This window comes from Elephas maximus, chromosome 22 (genome assembly GCF_024166365.1).
Source record: "Elephas maximus indicus isolate mEleMax1 chromosome 22, mEleMax1 primary haplotype, whole genome shotgun sequence".
Taxonomy (NCBI): Eukaryota; Metazoa; Chordata; class Mammalia; order Proboscidea; family Elephantidae; genus Elephas; species Elephas maximus.
This window is the reverse complement of record NC_064840.1, coordinates 14,843,536-14,864,700: the sequence shown is the minus strand read 5'-3', so window position 1 is coordinate 14,864,700 and position 21,165 is coordinate 14,843,536. Positions and strand designations below refer to the sequence as shown.

Here is a 21,165-nt window from a genome sequence, read left to right as displayed (position 1 = left end):
TTCTGCAGACAATACATAGAAGCTTATTCAAAAGGAGGTTTTTAGCTACAAAGGGTACATTTTTAGATACAAAAGATACATGTTACTGTCTCTCAGAAGTGCACCACTGGTGGGGGAAACAGAATGGGGATCGGCTTTCAGTTGATTTTGCAATTGGGTTTAGGATACTTGAGGTTATATTACTCTGCCCATTTTTATGTGTCCCAAGTTTTTCGTAAAAAAGTTCATAAAAAATGGTCCTAGGGTTTAAGACCGAGGGCATAGCGTCAGACCTGGGTCCAAATCCTCACTCCACGTCTCACACCCCATAACTTCGGGCAAGTTACCTAACCTCGTTGAGCCTGATTCCTCTTCTGTAAACTGGCAGTGGCTCTATTGCTGACCTTCAAGGTGGGAGGATACGGTGAAGAAAAGAGTCAGTGGTCAGTAATACTGAGGTCCTACAAACCTCAGTCTGGAAGATAGGATTGGGGTTTGGAATGATACTATCTTAGGTTGCATAAAACTTATTTCCCACGCTTTTACAGGCTCAAAATGTACCAGGAAGTAGGTAGGGCAGTTATTCGTCCTCATGTAATAAGGAAGAAACTGATTCAAAGGTAAAAATAGCTGGTTTGGCAGATCTGGGACTAGAACCAGGTTTCTTTACCCACTGAGCGTGCTGTTCCTTGGGGCTTGGTAAGTAGGATGAAGTCACGTTTTCAAAGCAGAAACCTGTCGAGACCCTTTGCTAAGTGCTGTAAACATGGCGTTGTCGCCAGATGAAATCAAGTTGATCCGACTCACAGTGACCCCATGTGACAGAGTAGAGCTGCCCAGTAAGGTTTCCTAGGCCGCCATCTTTACAGAAGCTGATCACCAAGTTTTTCTCTCTTGGAGCCACTGGGTGGTTTGGAATTGCCAACCTTTCGTCAAGCGCTTAACTGTTGGGCCACCAGGGCTCCTTAGCGGTGCTGAATAATTACGTGGCTCCTTTTTTTTTTTTAATTATTTATTTTGGATTTTTAGTTTTCTGTAGAGCAACATGCGTAATCGAAACAGTGTAATGGTGAAGTCAGACTGACCCGCTCCCACTAGTGAGTAGCTTAAGTTCCACAGAGATGTGGCTTCTCCCACTGCCCGCTTGAATACTGAAGTCCATTGTGAATTGAAATGACCAGCCCGGATACGCATGGCCTCACTCCTCAAGTAGAGTATCATAAACTAAACTGATTTGCATTGCTTTGGCGCCCTCTCTGTGACCCTTTTTTTCCTTTTACCCAGCACTGAGGCAGCTGTGTCAGGACGTCCTGTTGATCTTGAATGAAGAAGCTAAGCATTTGTTTTTCCTCCCAATTGATGAGTGGCAGGTTAAATTTCTTTCCTTTCTGTATTTAACAAAAAAAGATCCCCACAATTCCATCACTGACCTAGAATGTTAGAACCTTCTGGAGTTCACCTAACCCAAAACTGCTAGCAGATAGCAGGCCCTCACTCGCTCATTCTAGTACCCCATGCGGTTTCCAAATCATTCCTTCCGTTCACGCTGGTTGAAGTTGGGTGTCCTGAACCAGTTTCCAGTTTCAGAAGTGGGCCCAGTACCCCAGGCCTCTGTGGCACTGACTTGGTGAATCAGTTGAAGAATGGTCACGGGAGACTTGTCTGAGTGTCGCTACCCCCTGCCGCCCTTTGTCAGGTTATGTAGGCCTGAATCCCAGGCAGTGAAAAAGAAGGGGCATAGCTGAAAATATTATCTCCTAGTCTTTCTGTCTTGTCTTGAAGGTGCTTGACATCCTCCAGCACATCCAAACCCTCGACCCCGGGCAGCACGGGGCGGTGGGCTATCTGGTACAGCACACTTTAGAACACATTGAGCGTAAAAAGGAGGAGGTAGGCGTGGAGGTCAAGCTCCGTTCCGACGAGAAGCACAGAGATGTCTGCTACTCCATTGGGCTCATTATGAAGCATAAGAGGTGAGTGCGATCTGGCCCCCCCCCCCCGCCCCCGCCACGGCGTCCGTTCCAGAGGTGGCTGCAGAGGATGGCATGTGCCCCGTGAGCACCGCCGAGGAGCTAGCAGCTGACACGCTCCGAGCAGGACCCGCCTCTGGAAGAATGACTGTGCGTCTCTCATGGCTTATTTACCGCGTGCCCACCACGGCTGAGACACAGCACAGAACTGCATCGTTAACCTTACTCGTTTTGAGAGACAACTCATTTTCCTAACCGAGAGATCTAATGTTTTCAGGTTCCCTTTAGAGGTTTGACTTCCCTGTGCAGGAAAATGGAAACAGCTCTGTATGCAGAGAGTTTTTCTCTCATACCCTCATTCTCCCCCTCTTCTTTAATCTCAATCCCTTTGACTCTGAGTTGAGGGCAGAGATCTGCTAGGACTCAGCATATGCACGAGGTCAGTTTGCCTGGCCAAACTGAACTGTTTCCAAAGTGAATGTACTGATTTGTGTCCCACCAGCAGGCTAGGAGCTCGAGAGGTCCTGTTCTCGCCAACGTTGGTTAGTGCCAGACCTTTAAAAATGGCGTACATAGTAAGGTGCACGTGGTACTTCCCAGTGGTTTTACTTTGCATTTCCCTCTTACGACGGAGGTTGAGGTTCTTTTCATATGTTTACTGGCCATTCAGGTTTGAGTTTCATCTGGTCTCATTAAGCATCTCTTCAAGCAGTTTGCTTATTTTTCTGTTGCATTATTAATCTTTTCTGTATTGATTTAGAGTCGTTCTTTATTCTGGATTCTAGTCTATGTCAATATACGTTGTAAATACCTTCTCCCAGTTCTTGGCTGGTGTTTTTCACTCTCATCGTGTTCTGTCTCTCTCTGTCTTTAACTTCATTATGGACGTTTTCAAGCATATGTAAGTGTAGAGAGGTGAGTGCGGTGAGCCAGATCATGTCGCCGTCCTCTGGCTTCAGCAGGCACCGTCACAGGTCACAGGGTCAGGCTCGTTCGTGTCTGCTCCCCCCCTTTCCTCCCCGGGATGGACTGAAGCAAACCCCAGAGGCCAGGTCATCTGTAGCTATTTCACCCTGTATCTCTAAAAGGTAAGGGCTCGTGTTTTAATTGTGTAACTTTTTAATACATTTACAGCCCATTAAAAAGAAAACCAAACCTGTTGCCCTCAAGTGGATCCCAACTCATAACGACCCTGTAGGACAGAGTAGAACTGCCCCATAGGATTTCCAAGGAGCACCTGGCGGATTCAAACTGCCGACCTTTTGATTAGCAGCTGTAGCACTTAACCACATCCTGTTAGTACATTTAAGAACAAACGGTTCCTCAATACATCAAATATCTAGTTAGTGTTTCCCCAGTTGGCCTAAAATTTTTTTTTTAACAGTGTGTTTGAATTAACCAAACCCTTTATCGTTGAGCTGATTCTGACTCCTAGTGACAGTAGAACTGCCCCCATAGGGTTTCCTAGGCTGTAATTTTTACGAAAGCAGACTGCCACATCTTTCTCCCTCGGAGCAGCTGTTGGGTTCAGACCACCGACCTTTTGGTTAGCAGCTGAGTGCTTAACCACTGTGCCACCAGGGCTCCTTTGCTTTAATTTAGGGCCCTTTAATGTCTTCATGTTAATGATGTTAAATTTATCAGTCTTTTCTCTATAGATTATACTTTTAGTGGCTTGTTTAAGAAGTCTTTCCTTATCTCAAGTCACGAAGATATTTTATCTTTTAAATGTAAGTTATTTTATGTCTTGCATTTTAGGTTTTGCATCTGGGCCTTTGTTTTAGTAAGAATTGATCTTGTGTGTGTTGTGAGGTCGGAGTCTCGTACCTTTTTCCACTTGGATTACCAGTTGTTGTCCCATCACTATTTGTTTAAAAGTTTCTTCTTTTCCAAATGAAATGCTCTGTTGATAGTACAAGGGGTTTATGAAGAGGTGGGGATGGGGAGTCATCCTGGAAAATGATCCAACATGGAGTAAAAGCAGATAGACTCGTAAGAATGTGAGCTTAAGAGAAGCCAAGCCGTATCCTGTACATCTCAGAGTTGCTCAGGGGATTGATTTGTCCTTGCTCTCATGTTACTCAGGTATGGCTATAATTGTGTCATCTATGGCTGGGACCCCACCTGCATGATGGGACACGAATGGATTCGAAACATGAATGTCCACAGCCTGCCTCATGGCCATCATCAACCTTTCTATAATGTTCTGGTGGAGGATGGCTCTTGTAGATATGCAGCCCAAGGTAAGTAGCTAGTTCTCTGTGTCTGTTTAATGACAGCCGGGCATGTTTTAGGCACACGTTTTGAGCGCATAGGTTCTATGGTTACACGTCATCAATTTATTCAGAGATGGCAATTACCCATGGCTCACCTCATCAGGACTGATGCGCAGCTATCCTGGGTTCCTGTTGCTGTCAGGTGAATTTCGGCTCACAGTGACCCTGTAGGACAAAGTAAAACTGCCACATAGGGTTTTCTTAGCTGTAGTCTTTATGGAAGCAGATCACCAGGTCTTTCTCCCGTGGAGCTTCTGAGTGGGTTCGAACCATCAACCTTTCAGTTAGCAGCCAAGCGCTTAACCAAAGGGTTAAATAGTCACGACCCCCAAGGTCTCTGCCTCTCACTACCACCACAGCCGGGACCCTATTCCAGTACTGTTGCCGACCTCTTGATCTGATTGGTCTATGCCTATGCCAGTCAAATTCCCTGAAGTCCTGCCTCCCAGTCACCAGACTGGAGGGCATTGAGTGGACACTATTGGGGGAGCCACCTCAGGTTCCTCTGGCCTCCTGAGACAGGCTGGCAGGTTGTGTTTGCCCAGACACCCTTGCATGGCCACTGGGGAAACTGTGGTCCGCAGCACTGGCTCTCAGAGAGCCTGTGAGAGACCAGGAGAGCCAGCAGGTGTTTGGTAATGGGTCCACTGAGAAGGTGCTTGAGCCCAGGGCACTCCTGAGAACAGGACACACAGCCTGCGGAGGCAGTTCAGAGACAGGAGCGCCTTACCTGTGAGTCTCCCTTCTCTGTGTCTCCGGTGAATTTCACCTCCGCTTAATGGATGCGTTTATTATAGGCCTGTCTATTGAGGCGTTCACCACGTTAATGTGTTAATAAAAATGAACACGATGCGAACGGAGTGCAGCTCCGTGACAGGCAGTGTTCTGATGCTTTGACTGTAATGACCATTGTCACCCCATCCTCGTTTACAGGTGAGGACACTGAAGTCCAGGGGGTCATTTACACTTTAACTTAGTGTGAGTCTGAATCCAGCTGGGCCAAGAGCCTTGTCCTTCATCATCATCATTGTGCCTTTTCATGTCTGGCCTCAAACATCAGGTTTGACCTAACTAAATATAGTATTATTTTCATGACTTAATAATAGAAATACTGGATGTGTAGAAAGCTCAGGAGTATCAGAAAGGTTAGAAGTTCTCTTTTTAATTATTAATTCAGCAGAGGCTGAGAGGGGATCATGCTACATCAAAAATGTCAAGAGAAATTCTTGTTTATTCAGACTGTTGTTAAGTGCCGTGGAGTCGATTCTGGTGCGTGGCGACCCAATATAGCAGAGTAGAACTGCCCCATAGGGTTTCCTGGCATGTAATCTTTACAGGAGCAGATCGTCAGGTCTTTCTCCCAGAGAGCCACCCCGCGGGTTCAAACCACCAACCTTTCAGTCAGCAGCCAAGTGCTTAACCCTTGTGCCACTGGGGCACGTTTTATTGAGACAGCAGGTTATTTAATCTCTATCCACGAGATGGGAAGGTTGTCAGAGGAGTCTTGCATGGCTTCTCGGGTCAGACAAAGTCTCCAACGGTGATAGGACGTAACTTTTGAAGCACTGTCGTAAAAAATTACACTGACGGTTTCTAAAAATCAGCAAATGATTTGGGGATGATCGAATGATTCCATGGATGGCTTGCACCACCACTAATCACATAGTAAGCGTTTTTATGGGATTACATCATTGCATGTATTGGAATTAAAGGGGAGGTTTCATTAGCATCGTGGGCCCGTGTCTGGGGTGTCACGATGCGCACTCATTGCCCATGGGGTTGGGTTGGTATTGGGCGCTTTCGCTATTTGGTACTTGAATTTCCAGAAACATTTGTATTGACTTTAAAACGGGCTTGTTAACCATCCACTCTGACAGGGATCATAATAGAGGGCCCCGGACAGAGCAGGAGAAAAATGTAGAACAAAGTTCACGTTCATAAAGAAAAGATCCTACTTACTGGTCTGACAGAGACTGGAGGAACCCCTGGGACTGTGGCCCGGACGCCCTTTTAACTCCGAACGAAGCCACTCCCGAAGTACACCTTTCAGCCAAAGATGAGACGGGCCTCTAAAGCAGTAGCACACGTGAACCACGTGCTTCTCAGATCAGTCAAGTATGGAGACCAAACAGGCAACGCCTGCCCAAAAACAGACGAGAAGGCGGGGAAGGACGGGAACAACAGGCAGATGGACACAGGCAACCCGGGTGGGGAGGGGGGAGTGTTAACACAGTGTGGGTATTGCCACCAGTGTCCCAAAACAATTTCTCTATGAATTGTTGGATGAGAAACTAATTTGCTCTGTAAACATTCACTCGAAGTGCAATAAAAAAGGAAAAAAAAAAAAAAAAACAGGTTTTTAGAGTGGGTAAAAATGAGTATTTGGTTTTTGAATATTCTGAATTAGTCCAGCATCCGTGTTAATGATTCAGAAGTCCCTTGGAAACACACAGTGTGTGTTTACAGTCCTAATATCACGTTGTAATTGCTTAGGTCTCCAGGCAGCTGTTGCCCCTCGCTAACAGGCCCTTTTCCCTCCTCATGTGCTCCAGTTAATGCCATGTCCTCCAGGAGGCTTTCCTCACCCCTGCCCCCGCAACCCTCAGACGGGTCATTTGGCCCTGCTCGGCACCTCCTGGTTCCCCTGCCTTCCTGAGCCAGTGGGTTCACATCTGTTACTTCCTGTTGGGATCTGGCCCTTCACTTGAGCAGAAACCCCACAAGGGCAGTCACTGAGTCTGCCTCATCCGCTGGTCTGTGCCTAGCACCTTGTGTCATTGCAGACCCCTAGGAGATGCTCACAGGCTGTGGGATGGACGAGGCCCTGTCCGAGAAAGGGGGACAGCCTTGTAAACAGAAGTGCAGAGCAGTGAGATGGTGGGAATAGCAGGTCATCAACCAGAGGCTCATTTTTTTTTTTTTTTTTTTTTTTGACACCTTTGTATTGAGACCGTTTTCAACCCTGTGAAGCAGAAGAGCACCGTGGCTACCCCAAACGCCCTCCGCCAGATCCCACAGTTAACGTTCCACCAGACCCTACAGTTAACATTGACTGTGTTTGTTTTCTCTGTGGACAGACGTTGCTGTTGTCGAGCCATTTGAGAGAACATTGCTGATGTCACGGCTCAGATCCTTAAGAAGGCATCTTTTAAGAATGAGGACATTACTCTGCACAACCACAGTTCGATTACCACACCTAAAAAAAAAAAATTAATTTCAGAATATATAATATTTTGTCCGGAGCCCTGATGGCACAGTAGTTAAGGTTTCGGCTGCTAGCCAGAAGGTCGGCAGTTCGAATCCACCAGCCACTCCTTGGAAACCCTAGGGGGCAGTTCTGCTCTGTCCCAAAGGGTCGTGTGAGTTGGAATTTGATTCAACGGCAGCTGGTTTGGTTTTGGGTTTAATCTGTCCATCTTTAAATTTTTCCAGTGGTCATAGGAACACTTTTTGTAGCTGTTTGTTTCTTTATAAAATTGTGACCCAACCCAGATCTGTGCCCTGCACTTGGTTGTTGCATCTCTTTAGTCTTTCTCATTAAAGAGCAGTTCCTCACTCCTCATCTTTTTTTCTTTTCATATGACTTTGACTTTGAGCCACGTTCTAGCCGGCTGTCTGATTGAATGCCTCATGTTCCGGATTTGTCTTATTTTTTCCAGGTCTTGCTTAGAGTCTAGTTAAATACTCTTGCCAAGAATACTTAATATCCAGTGCTGTGTACACCATGGTCCCAGTCTTGGCACTGCAAAGTTTGCTCACTTGGCTAAGGTTGTGACTCACTGTAAGCTACAGTTGTTCCCTTGTAATTAACAAGAAATCCATGGGGTGCTGCTTTGGCATCTCATGAATATCTTATTCCCCAATAACCTATAGCGCTATGGTTTGTCTCAGAACCCATTAAATATTCTTGCCTAAATCATCTTGTATATTAAAAAAAAAACCATCACTATGCAGTCAGTGGCTGACTCATGGTGATCACATAGGGTTTCCAGGGCTGTAATCTTTATGGAAGCAGACTGCTGTATCTTTCTCCTACAGAGCCTCTGGTGGTTTCGATCAGCTGACCTTTCAGTTAGCGGTTGATCTCTTTACCCACTGCGCCACCAGGGTTCCTGAAATTATTATATGGAAATTACAAAACAGTGATTTTTCTAATGTTGTCGTTCTACTCTACTTCCCCCCCCTCCCCCCTCCCTTCTCTCTTCCCTTTCTTTCCATAGATTCTTGGAGTTTGGTTTATTCCATGTGTTATAATCATTTGGGACAATTTTATGCTCCAATTAGCCCATATTTGACTAGTAGGAGACCTAGAGAGGCTACATTTTTAAAACACTTATTTGAATACGTTTTTGAACATTTCTGAGTTGACTTGCTTGTATTCATATTTGGTTTGGTTTTAAACTGTTTCTTAATCTAAATTTCCAACCTTTGGCTCCAGTGAACCGATTAACTTCAGTGGAACCCATTAATGAATACTTTTCTCATTATTAGCTCTCCAGAGAGAGTTGGAGAGTGAATTATAAACCACATACGTGTACGTCTTCAAACAGCTTTAGCCTGCAAATTAAGAGAATTTTTTTTCTCAATATGTTAGATTTCACCCAAATCCTAATGGGAAGGAGATCCAGCATCTAGTTATACTCCTTGTTCCCACTAGGGGGCGTGCTTTAATAGCTCCTTGGCAGCTAGGTTGAAGAGCAGCAGCTCCTGTCCTGACTCCTTCCACACACACATACTTCTCAGAGACCATGGAAACGAATACCACGGATGCTCTGGATTGAAATCAGCCACCCATATATTAGAAGATAGGGAATTCAACTGCAATGTGAATATCCAGTTTTTTAGTGTATTTTGTATATGATATCACACCTCATAGAGCATTTGGTACATGGCACACCCTTACTAAATGTTAGTTCCCTTTCCTGTAATTTGTTTTAAGCTTTCAAACCATACTTCTCCCCCATACGCTCCCCCTGACGTGTGTACAACACACACGCACACACGAGCGTGCTCTTCCTGGGGCCAGCCTGTGGTGAACCGTGTGGGGACCCACACGTGCAGATGGAGCATAGAACAGAGTGCAGCAGCCCTGCAGGGGCAGTTGGCACCCTCTGTTGAATTGTGAACATCTCCAGTGCCCCTTCTCCTAAGATCTCCAGCTGTACGTATAACGAGGCTTGTTGTCCGGTGTTAAAATAGCAGAGCACTTGCCATTCGTAAGGAATTATGGCACATAATTATGTACAAATTATGGTATAGCCAAACTGTGGAACACTAAGCTGCAGTGGAAAACAAAGATGGCCAGTTTATCACTTACAGTGTGTTTTGTGTAAATACGCGTAGAGCAATATAGAATTGTTCTTAAGAGTGTATTGTGTATCTGTATCGGTGTATTTAGATACATGCATGTCCCTTCATAAAGAAGGACTAGACGGACACACAGACCAATGGTTGTTTCCTCCGGGGCCAAGACGGGACAGGGGCCAAGGAACGCTCAGGTAGTGCGTCCATTGTCTTACAAGGAATGTTTTCATATGTTTTTTTGTAAGTGGAAGTTTATTTAAAATAAGCATAAATGGACAACATTTCTCTGAAGATTTCAGGGGAATCAGGAGAGGCTGCTTGCCGTTTACAGGCTGTTTGAGTGGAAGTGTCTTGCTCGGTTAAGTTCTATAGTAGATTTCTTGTTCCTCTTACAGAGAGTTTTTTGAAACCTTATTTAGTGGATCGGTATTTACTTTCCCTTTGTAACGCGCTGTTGCCAACTCCGTTATCTTACTTGTGTTCTTTTTTTTTTTTTTAATTATTATTATGCCCCTTCCTGTTGTGTTCCTTAGCAGGCTGGTGCCCAGGCAGGTGGCGGCACTAAGCCCAGTCCTGCTCCCCGTGTACCGCTCTCATCTCCCTCCCACGTGCCCTCCCTGGCTTTCCTGCCCGTCTCGTCATGCCCTTTCCTTGGTGCCCATGTTCAGAATTCTGTGCTGCCCGCTGTCCCGCCATGTTGCCTTTGAGATGCGTGGGTGATAATCTGGCTCTAACTGTCATCCTTTCCCCCTGCACTCAGAAGCTAAGTGTTACCCAACTGCTGCTTAATACCATGGGGAGAAAGGGAGAGAGGACCAACGCGAAGACATGTTACTTTAGAGCAGGGTTTCTCAGCCTCAACTCTGTTGGCATTTTGGGCCAGATAATTCTTTCTTGTGGGTGCTATTTTATGTATTGTAATATGTTTAGCAGCATCTCTGACCTCTACCCACTAGATGCCAGTAGCACTCCCCTTCCTAATTTGTGACAGCCAAAAACATCTGCACATATTGCCAAATGTCCCCTGGAGTGGGGCAGAATCGCCCCAGTTGAGAACCTCTGCTTTAGAGAAACGGGGAACAGAGTATGTTGCTCTGAATTACCCACTTAACATTTTTTTCACTTTCAGTTGTCTCAGCACCGGGTACCAGTAACAGGTAACAGTGCTCCCTTTAGAGCAGAGGGGGTTTTATCTCTCGGTAGTGGCCTCCGATTCTCTACCCTCCCTCTACTGTTCATATGAACCTTTCCAAGAAGACATATTAAGTGCAATGCCCTGGGCAGCTGACCTTGCCGAGGCACCAAACCATGGTCACATCCTGGTCAGCCTCCCAAAGGAGGTGCACCTGTGACGCTCCACTAACCGGTCCCTCCTGTTCCTGGATCTGGGGAGAGGAATGGTGGGCGGGCAGAAAAGGCATTTTCTCAGCCCATAGCATTTTGAAATATTTGGGTATTTATTACATTCATCAATTTTTCTGATTTTAACATTAAAAGAAGTTAAACATAAGAAAATAAAGTCACTTACATAAAGATCTAATGCTAACAGTGGACAGATAGTAGGGTTGACTGACTACCCATTTTCCTTATCGAAAAACTGGAGGATCCTGGATCCACGGCTCCTGTTTCCGCAGAGGAACCTCAGCTGGAGCTACCCTTTTTGGCCCCTGGGCTCTGGAGCTGGCCAGCCCCGCTTATCCCTGCCCTCTCCTAACGTGCACCCTTGCAGTTGCCATGCCCTCACCGCTCTCAAAGTTAGTTTTTTCTTACATCTAGTTCCCCTTTGACTCTGGAATTGGACTGTCTGGGTTTGAATCCTGGTGTTTTAGTTCCCTAGTGGCACTGAAACACAAATTCCATAAGCGGATAGCTTCAACAAACAGAAATTTATTGTCTTAAAATTTAGGGGGCTAGAAGTCCAAATTCAGGGTGCCAGCTCCAGGGGAAGGCTTTCTCTCTCTGTCTGTTGGCTGCGGGGGAAGGTCCTTGTCATCAGTCTTGCCCTGGCCTAGGAGCTTCTCAGTGCAGGGATTCCCGGATCCAAAGGACACGCTTTGCTCCTGGCTCTTCTTTCTTTTTTAAATCAATTTATGTGCCTTTTTGTTATTGTACTTTAGATGAAGGTTTGGTGAACAAGCTTCTCATTAAACAATTAGTACACATATTGTTTTGAGACACTGGTTGCCAGCTCCACAGTATGTCAACACTCTTCTCGACCTTGGGTTGCCTATTACCAGCTTTCCTGTCCCTTCCTGCCTTCTGGTCCTTGCCGCCGGGCTGGTGTGTCTCTTTAGTCCCGTTTTATGGGCCTGTCTAATCTTCGACTGAAGTGTGACTTCAGGAGTGACTTGATACTGAGCTAAAAGGTGTCTGGGACCGTACTCTTGGGGTTTCTTCAGGCTCTTGTCAGGCCCGGAAGTCTGGTCTTATTTTGTGAGTTAGAGTTTTGTTCTACATTTTCCTCCAGATCTGTCTGGGACCCTCGTTTGTGATCCCTGTGAGAGAAGTCAGTGGTGGTAGCCAGGCACCATCGAGTTGTGCTGGACTCCGGCTGGTGGAGGCAGTGGTAGTTGTGGTCCATTGGTCCTTTGGACTAATCTTTCCCTTATGTCTTTGGTTTTCTTCATTCTCCCTTGCTTCAAATGGGGTGGAACCAGTGGAGTATTTAAATGGTCGCTCACAAGTTTGGCTCCTCTTTCTTGGTGGTACGAGGTCCCTCTCCTCTGCTTGATTCTCTCTTTTATATCTCAAAAAAGGGTGACTGAAGATACAACCTAATTCTGTAGATTGAATCCTGCCTCATTAACATCTTAAAGGTTAGAATAATCACATCAGATAACAAAACGGGGAACAACCACCCAATACTGGGAATCATGGCCTAGCCAAGTTGACACATTTTGGGGGGACCCAGTTCAATCCATAATACTTGGCTTCACCTGTTCCTAACCTTGCAATCTTGAGCTGGTCCTTCACCTCTTTGTGCCAAGGTTTACTCAGCTGCAGAAGAGAACTGACAAGAGCTGCGTTGTGGAGCAACACAGGGATTAGAGATGGTGCCTGTAAGGTAGCACAGTGCCTGGCACTTCGGAGGAGCTGTGTGTGCAGCTGTGCCCTGGAATGTACCAGCCCAGATACATCGCCTTCCAGGTGGCCATGTTTAAAGTCTTACTTTCAACTCCTCCATAGAATCATGCAAACGGGCTCCTCATTTTCATGGCTGCCTAGTATTTTGCTGAATTAATGGGCCATTATTTACTTACATAGTGACCTACAGTTGGACATTTATACCGTTTTTACATTTTTGTTCATTTTTGCCTATGATTTATACATGATATTCCTAGCATTATTACTTCTCAAACTTTAAAAGCAATACCATCTTTTTACGCAAGTAACGGGTAACCAACCAGGCCCTCCCCCTGCAAGTTATTTTCATAAGTCACTATGCTGATTGGGGGCAAGGCGCTTACGAAAATACCTTGTGGGGGGAGGGCATGGTTGGCAGGCAAACGTAGGTGTTATTTGCATAAAAATGTGGTATACCTCTGAAGAAATGACCTAAAACAACTGATCGCCACAAAATGTAGTTAAATACTTGGATTTCATGCTAAAAAATGATCAGTTGAATTCTGCAGCTCTTTTCTCAAATGAGTCCCCCAAATATCATTTTATGTGGATGCTTCAGGAAGGTGCCTCGTCTTTATCCTGTGTGCTCTGGGATTCAGGGCCTCTGGCTTGAGGAGTCATGCCTTTAAAAGATATCCTTAAAAGTAGAATTCCTGGCTTCAATGATATGCTTATTTTATGGCTTTTGATAGCATAGGTGACTTCTTGGAACTGTAGTTTTATGACTACTAATTTTCTCCAAGAAAGTAAAATTCTTCTCAGCTATCCTGAATTTGTATTTCAAGATGTTTAAGAAATAATATGCTATGATTTAGTAGCAAAAACAGCAATGGTGGCGGTGGCCACGCTGTGTTAGTTGGTCCAAGTAATGAGTTTGCCCAGAGACTCCGTGGATTTGGTGAAGTAACGGGTTGTGTAAAGTCTGCTTCACGTTGGCTGGGGCCAAGGCTGACCTTGGAGAACAGTCAGGGTGGAGGAAATAAGCCTGGAGTTGAGTGCCCATTCCCAGTCTTGGTCCAGTCGTTTGGCCTGGGAGGAGGTCATACATGTCACCATCCTCTCATTGGGCCCATGGAGCAGCCATCTTCAAGTAATTCTCTCTGGGAAACCACCTGGAAGGATTTTCACCTTTTAAATACCTCACCTCACGTGTTTTATCATCTTTTTTTTATTTTTAATCATGCTATTTTAAGAGTCTTATTCTCTACAGAAAACTAAAACCTAACCCATTGCCGTCAAGTCAATTCCAGCTCATAGCAAACCTATAGGACAGAGTAGAACTGCCCCATAGGGTTTCTAAGCCTGTAATCTCCACGGAAGCAGATGCCACATCCTTCTCCCACGGAGAAGCTGGTGGATTTAATCTGCCGATTTTAGTTAACAGCCATGGGCTTTACCAGACTTGGTGGCAACAGGTTTTTCGGTTTTTACTCTCTGTAGCAGCAGACACTTCTTTCTCTGGTGGCAAAATAGAGAACAAAAAGCAGAAGTAGCATTGTTTTCGTAGGACATTATACAAGTAGTCATAACCGATGCTCTTCAAGGGCTCCAAGGTAGATACCAGTTTTCCATTCCTCTTAGTGGACCCAACAGCAGCCCTGCGAAGTGGCTGACTCACTTTAGGAAGCGTGTGACCAGGATCTCAAGGAACTCAGGTGGAAGGTGTGACCTGTGTGGGCTGGGCTCTTGCTAGTAGACAAGGACAGCGGGTTGAGATTTGTAACCAAATGAAGTGGGGGCTTCAGAAGCTTCAGCACTGGCAGGAATGAGCAGGACAGGATAATCCTGTCCCACGATGAGTCTCTGGCCTGCCCACCCACAAGAGATTCCTATAGGGGTCTTGCTGGAGCCAAACATCTTGCTCAGAGAATATCGAAATGCTGCCATCCTCGTGGGGCTGCTGGGGGTCCATTCCACATCCTGCCATCCCACCGTGCCACCATCCTGATGGCTGCTTGTTGCGTTTTTCCTATTACACATTGCCATCAAGTCGATTCTGACTTATAGCAACCCTGTAGGACACAGTGGAACTGCCCCATAGGGTAATCTTTGTGGAAGCAGACTGCCCCGTCTCTTGCCTGTAGAGCAGCTGGTGGGTTCAGACCACTGACCTTCTGGTTAGCAGCCGAGCACTTAGCCACTGTACCACCAGAGTTCCCTTTTTCCCATTATGTCCCTCAAATACCATAAGCATCTCTGTCTTCCCTTTTCACGCTGCCTGTCCTGCACCCCAAAAAATGCCACCCAAAAGGGGGATAGGAAGTTCTGTGGATAAAAACGGCTGCCGAAATTGAACTTCTAACGAGAATGTCCGTGTGCCTCTTTACCAACAGAAAACTTGGAATATAACGTGGAACCTCAAGAAATCTCGCACCCCGACGTCGGACGCTATTTCTCAGAGTTTACTGGCACACACTACATCCCGAATGCAGAGCTAGAAATTCGATATCCAGAGGATCTGGAGTTTGTCTATGAGACGGTGCAGAATATTTACAGTGCCAAGAAAGAGAACATAGAGTAGAGTCTAGTAGAGGGCACTGACCTTTGCTGCTGCTGCTATCTTCCAGGAGAACAGGATTCCGGAAGAAGATGGCGCCACGGATTCCTCTGGTTTCACACCGCCAGGAAAGCCACTTCACCAGTAGTGCTGGCTGCCTCCTACTAAGTTCAAATAATGTGTGCTGTCTTTCAGCTGCAAAGACAATGTTGCTCTCCGCCTACACTAGTGAATTGACTTGAAAGGCACTGTGTTCAGTGGCATGGCTTGTATGCTTGTCCTGTGTTGACAGCTTGTGACATTCTGTCTTCATGAGGTCCCACAATCAACACTTCTCTCTTCATTCTTTCTCATCACTTCCTTATGTCTGTCTACACGTGTCTTAGATCATCTCATTTGATGGACAGTTGGGGTTATTCATTTGCAATATTTTTTTCTAATTTCTCTACGGAACACGTGCAATCCTCGATCAGGACTGTTTGTCTTTCTACTCTGAACTGAGTCGTATGTTCAGAGGTCAAGTTGTACGCATTCTTGCCCACATCTCAGAGCTGGAGGCATTAACAAGCTTAATGGGAATTAGAATCATTCGAATTTATTTTTGCTAAGTTTGTAACACCAATTCTGGTGTTTGTCTTTTTCTTTATTTGAATCAAGAGAATAAGTTTTCCCTTCCCTATGCCTCTCCTGATCGTTAGTTTTCTATTTCACGATACAACATTCTTTGAGAAAACACATAATAATGGCCCTTGTGAATGGACTTTGCCACATTCACTCATTCCTCTCTTTTTTTTTGTTTAAAAAATGCACTCAATATCATGAGTAAGTCTTCGGTCGATGACTGGTTGTATTTGTAGTGAGACAAGTACAAATCTGATGTTAAAAAATCTTAGAAATCATATTCTGTGGTTCCAAAGACCTAAAACTGAGGTTTTGCTTTTGTAATCACAAAAAAAGAAGAAATAATGAACCTTAAGCATTTAAAAAAAAAAAAAAAACCGGGGAAGCGGGGAGCTCCCACACTCTTTGTCATTCCTTAGTGTCACTCCAAAATCTTTTTGAATGTGACGAGGTAGAAATAAACTAAGAAGTCTTTCATTTTAAGAGTGTTCAATTGACAGGAGAGGAGGTGGAAATATCATCTGCCTTCTCTGTCACCAGTGCCAGGGCAGCACCAGGACAAAGACCATCATGAAGTCCCACGGAGAGAGTCTGGCTTTGTGTTCAGAGACCAGTGACTTCTTTCCAATGTCCTTAGTAACCGAACGTGAAGGTCCCAAGTCTTCGCAGCCTTGGTTCGCCTACCACTCTACCCGCCAGCCCTCAAGTGAGCTAATGTTGTAATTAACCGGTAGAAAATAACCTCTGGCGTTAGGACCTAGTCACTTTGCACTCTCAATTCTAGCGAATGAGGCTCGGGGGGCCGTGCGCCAGCCGTGCCCCCTGCCCGTCTGTCACTTGCATGCTGTACTTTCCCAACATGTGCGATGACTGCTGCTTGTTTACACTTTGGAAACCGTGGGATGACCAAGGTTGGGAAGCCATCAGAGACCACTGACTAGCAAGTGAAGAAAGGCCACAGCAGTTCGGTTAGAGGTGGGGGTTTGGCTAGCGGCTCCTTCCAGCCTGAACCAGCTGTTGTCCAGTGTCCATGTTCCTCACGCCTCGAATCCAAAGCCCGGTCCTTTGGACTTGCATTTGAAAACGTGACCACTCCCCACACCCAGCCTTCCTGCAGCTGGGGGGAAATCTTAACACTCCTCTGATTTCAAGGTGAAAGTAGATAATGTGGAGTTAACATTCATGAGATCCATTTCTAAGAACTGGAGCATGCTGAGAGTTAATAACTGTTGGTTTTCTGGTTCACTTTCCTTTTTTCATAGAGTAACATCAAAGCCAAGAAAGATAGTCTTATCTTTACTGACGTCGTTGTAAATATGTATCTAGATGGTTTTTAAATGTGTTTCTTCACGAATACTTCACTTGGCTCCAGGAAGCCTGTATCACCTGTGTAACTTGGTATCTGGGCACTTTATATTTTTCTAAAAACATGTTTTAGATCCTCTACTCTAATAAATCATAAGTTTCTTTTTAAAAGTTTTCTCCACTTTGGAAAAAAAAAAACCCTCTTAAAAAAGTAGGGCTTTCACAATGTTAAAATATTAAATATTTGGCTATATTAACATCTTTTCTCTTCAAATGGATGGCTGGGTTTTTTTGTACACTGATTAATAAATGGAACTTACCCAGAGAAACCACCTAAACGGCCTGCCAAGTTTCGTTTCGGAAGAAAGCCCAGCGTGACAGGAGTGAGACGTCTCTTACCTCTCTTCTGACGTAAACATGCAGAGTTTTGCTCTACTGAATGTTCCTTGGCCTCGGTCAGCGAACAGGCTATCTGTATACTACGAGTTCTCTCCCAGACGTTAATTTTATGAGCCTGCTGGTCATTTTTGAGAGTATACGGTCGTAATGCAAGGACTGTTGAGGTGTGTGTTGTAAAACCAGAACTGCACATGCTTTGAGGGAAGACTAGATTTTCAGTGGGTTTTAATGTCAATTTGATGTCCTGCAGACAGCGTGGCTAAAACGTCCTGCAGAGCTCTGGTCCTGAAAGGTGCTACTAGACCCTATGTTAGAATAAAGATGGTGGTCAGGTACATTTGGGAGATGCTGGGCTACCCAGAGTCAAACCATTTCCTGTACTGCAGTGTTGCTCAAACCCTTAAATATGTTACTGTGCATGATGCATTTCCAAGGCACAAGTAGTGTGCTGTGTTTCCTGACTTACTAGACCCCAGAACTCTTCCCGGCCAACACACACATACCACCCGGGGCGGGGGGGTGGGGGCCACTCTTCTCAGAACATGCTCTGGGAAACACTGTCTGGGCGAAGCATAAGTTATGTCCAGAACTCGTATACCTTATAGTCAGTCTTGCCAAGAGTCTTATCTGAAAACACTGTCCAGCTAACCAGATTTTGAAAGACTGGTTTTATGTTGTATCGCCTGAGCCTTGTAAGTAGATCTTCATTATAAGTGCATTTAAATGACTTAACCTGTTTTATTGAGAAAACCAGCATTAAAGACTGTTGCTGAATGAGTTTTACATTTTATAGTATCTACTTAAAATCTAGTTTGAAAATGTTTCAGTCTTAACATGTTAAACCGAGTCATGCTTCCAGGTCTCCAGGCGTTCTTTTGTCTTCCCAGGTCCCTTTGCTATAAAGGGAAACATTTCTTTCCCTAAACTCCATGTTCCAGGTAAGTGAAAGTGGGACTACCAGCAACTTTTAGTTTGAAAGTATTATGTGGTCATAGGAAACCCTGGTGGCGTAGTGTTTAAGTGCTACGGCTGCTAAGCAAAGGGTTGGCAGTTTGAATCCTCCAGGCGCTCCTTGGAAACTATGGGGCAGTTCTACTCCGTCCTATAGGGTCGCTATGAGTCGGAATCGACTCGAGGGCACTGGGTTTTTTTTGTTTTGTTTTGTTTTTTTATGGTCATAATCAGGATACAGCTCTTCATGTTTGTTGATATTGTTTTTTGGCGGGAAGAAGATGTCCACCTAAACCAAAGGCAGAATTTTGGTTCTATGGCCGTTTCTTTTTGGAGACATGAATAGTTAATGTGAGCCAGGCATTGGTCTAAATGGTTTATAACACAGTAACTGCGTAAGGCAGGGGCATATAGTAAGCAGTGTAAGCTTTGCGGGCTCACAATGTGCTCTCTCACACACTCTTTGCTTTTAAAAATTTGAAAAACATTCTTCACTCAAGGGCTGTACCAAAACAGACTTGTAGGCCGGATTTGGTCCGCGAGCTGTAGTTTGTTGACCCTGCTAAAGTGCAGGCCTGCTCATCATCCCATTGTATAGATGGGAAAATTAAGGCCCTACTCCTTGTAAGTGGGATTTGAATCCAGGTAGCCTGACCACAGAGCTCTTAACTTTTAGCAGTGGCACCACTGACCACTTAACCGCCTCTTTATGATCTTATCCTCTGCCTTGCTGCAGCTTTAACTTTTAACGTCTCAGTTTTGAAAGTTGAGGATCTTGAGGGTAATGGGCATTCCTTCAGTGAATAAAATGTGCAATTATAGAATATATGTATTTAGACCATTTAGCATTTATTGTGTTAGGGTAATGCTAGTTCTGTAATAAATAGACCCAAAAATATAGCTCAAACACAGTAGAACTTTCTGGTTTACAGAGCACTGGGCAGAGGAGCGGTTGGTGAGGCAGCTTTCTCCTGCGGTCATTTGGAGACTCAGGCTCACCAAGACTCGCCTGTCTCCACCATGTGGCTTCCAAGAGCACCCCAGAGCCTTCTCCCTTCCACCCACGCCAAAAGCATGGAGGGGTACATCTGGGAGGTTTCTGTGGGCCAAGTCTGGAAGTGGTACTCAATCCACAAGGGAGGTTGGGAAATGTCCAGTTATGTTCTAATGAAGAGAAAACTAAAGTTTGGTTCGCCCCTGTGGCCCACTGCCAAGGTCCACTGTGGGCGCGCCCTTCCCACACCAGGACACGCCTACCCCTTTCCTGAGGGAACCAGGCTGTGTTAAGTGAGGCTGCGTTTGGTAACAGCCCCCGTCTTAGTGGCTCAAGCCAAAAATGTGTCACTAGCTCAGGCCACAGTACAGTGTGCCTGGCTGTGGGGGAGCTCTGTACTTGTCTCCCTGCTGTCTTACATTCAGTCTCCAAAATGAATGGCAGTGGAACAGAGGGAGTAGAGCTCGCAGGGGAAGTCACACACTCGACTTCCACAAAAGTAGCCAGTACTCAAGATGTGGAGCCACGAGCCAGCCACAAAGGAGGCTGCAGGCTGTCTGCCTGTGGGCCTGGGAGGAAGATGAAAGACTTCAGTGGGCACCACCCTCGCCGTGCCTCACACCCAGAGTCCTGCCCAGCCCTGCAGCCTGCGCAGCGTTCAGCTCTCCGGGGCTGGCCAGTTGTAGCTTCACAGGACCAGCAATTGATGAACTAGAAGTTATCTTTCCCTCCCTTCTCAGCTCCCCCAATTCCTGTTCATCCGTGAAGCAGGGACAGGCCTGCAGTAACAACTCCTCTTGGGAAAAAGGAGACACACGTATCCAGCAGTGGTGGAATGCTGCTGGGTAGGTGCTGTGAAGACCCTCAGACCTGGAGTGGAGGACGTTTCTTGAGTAAAGCCTGATTCTGCTCTCTGGGAGGCACTCCCTTGTCCATTGTCACAGCCAGATCGTGTCTTCTGGGAAGTTATTTAATGTCTGTGGTGGCCTCAGAAGTGAGCATTGGAGGCTACGTCCTCCCTGGGAGCCATACAACTATCACAACTGCCTCCTGCCTGTGAGTCTGAGGGCCAGTACAAGATTCTTTTTTCCTTTCTTTTAAGAACAAGTTTATGGTTTCTTTGGCAACAATTTCCACAAGGATTTCATAGGCTGCCAACCTATTTGTGCCATAATTGTACCCAAAGTTCTTTTCCAGATGTAATTTTCAAGCTTGCTTTATTTCCTTATCTCTGTGGCCCATACCTCTCTCTTCCCGTGACATAACTGGTGGTCGGCTGCCCTAATCTGGTATTAGCCAAAGAGCTGAGTCACTTTGTTTAACTGAGAAATGTTTAACAGGCCGGCGCCCTGGTGGTGCAGTGGTTAAATGTTTGGCTGCTAACCAAAAGTTAGCAGTTCGAATCCACCAGCTGCTCCTTGGAAACCCTGTGGGGCATTTCTGCTCCGTCCTGTAGGGTCACTATGAGTGGAATCGATTTGACGGCATAGGATTTGACATGGTTTCCCTTAAAATGACATTTCTTACTGGAGGTTTTCATATTCTAACAGTTGAATTTAAGGGAAATAGGAGAGCGCTTTCAATGAGAGTTTTCCTAGCTCCCAAGACACTGTAATCTCAAGGTCTTAGAATGAGTTAGCAATCTAACTCAATCGATTATTCTCCGACGTGTCTGTTACTGTGCATAAGGCTGTACACATGATAGCTCGTACCATCCTCCACTCCAGAGTTTCTCAACCTCTAGGT

General features: G+C 45.5%; 1 protein-coding gene across 4 annotated transcripts in view; it reads left to right on the top strand.

Moving 5' to 3' along the window:
• Positions 1 to 18,251, top strand: part of FBXO21 (F-box protein 21) — a 42,754-nt gene extending 24,503 nt beyond the window's left edge. The window contains exons 10-12 of one of the 4 annotated variants that reach the window (XM_049865550.1): positions 1,762 to 1,952; positions 4,035 to 4,192; positions 14,986 to 18,251. In XM_049865550.1, coding sequence (XP_049721507.1) covers positions 1,762 to 1,952; positions 4,035 to 4,192; positions 14,986 to 15,173 — 537 coding nt within the window. In that variant the 3' untranslated portion in view covers positions 15,174 to 18,251. The other 3 variants (XM_049865549.1, XM_049865551.1, XM_049865552.1) reach the window with 3 other exon arrangements.
• The last annotated feature ends 2,914 nt before the right edge of the window (positions 18,252 to 21,165 follow it).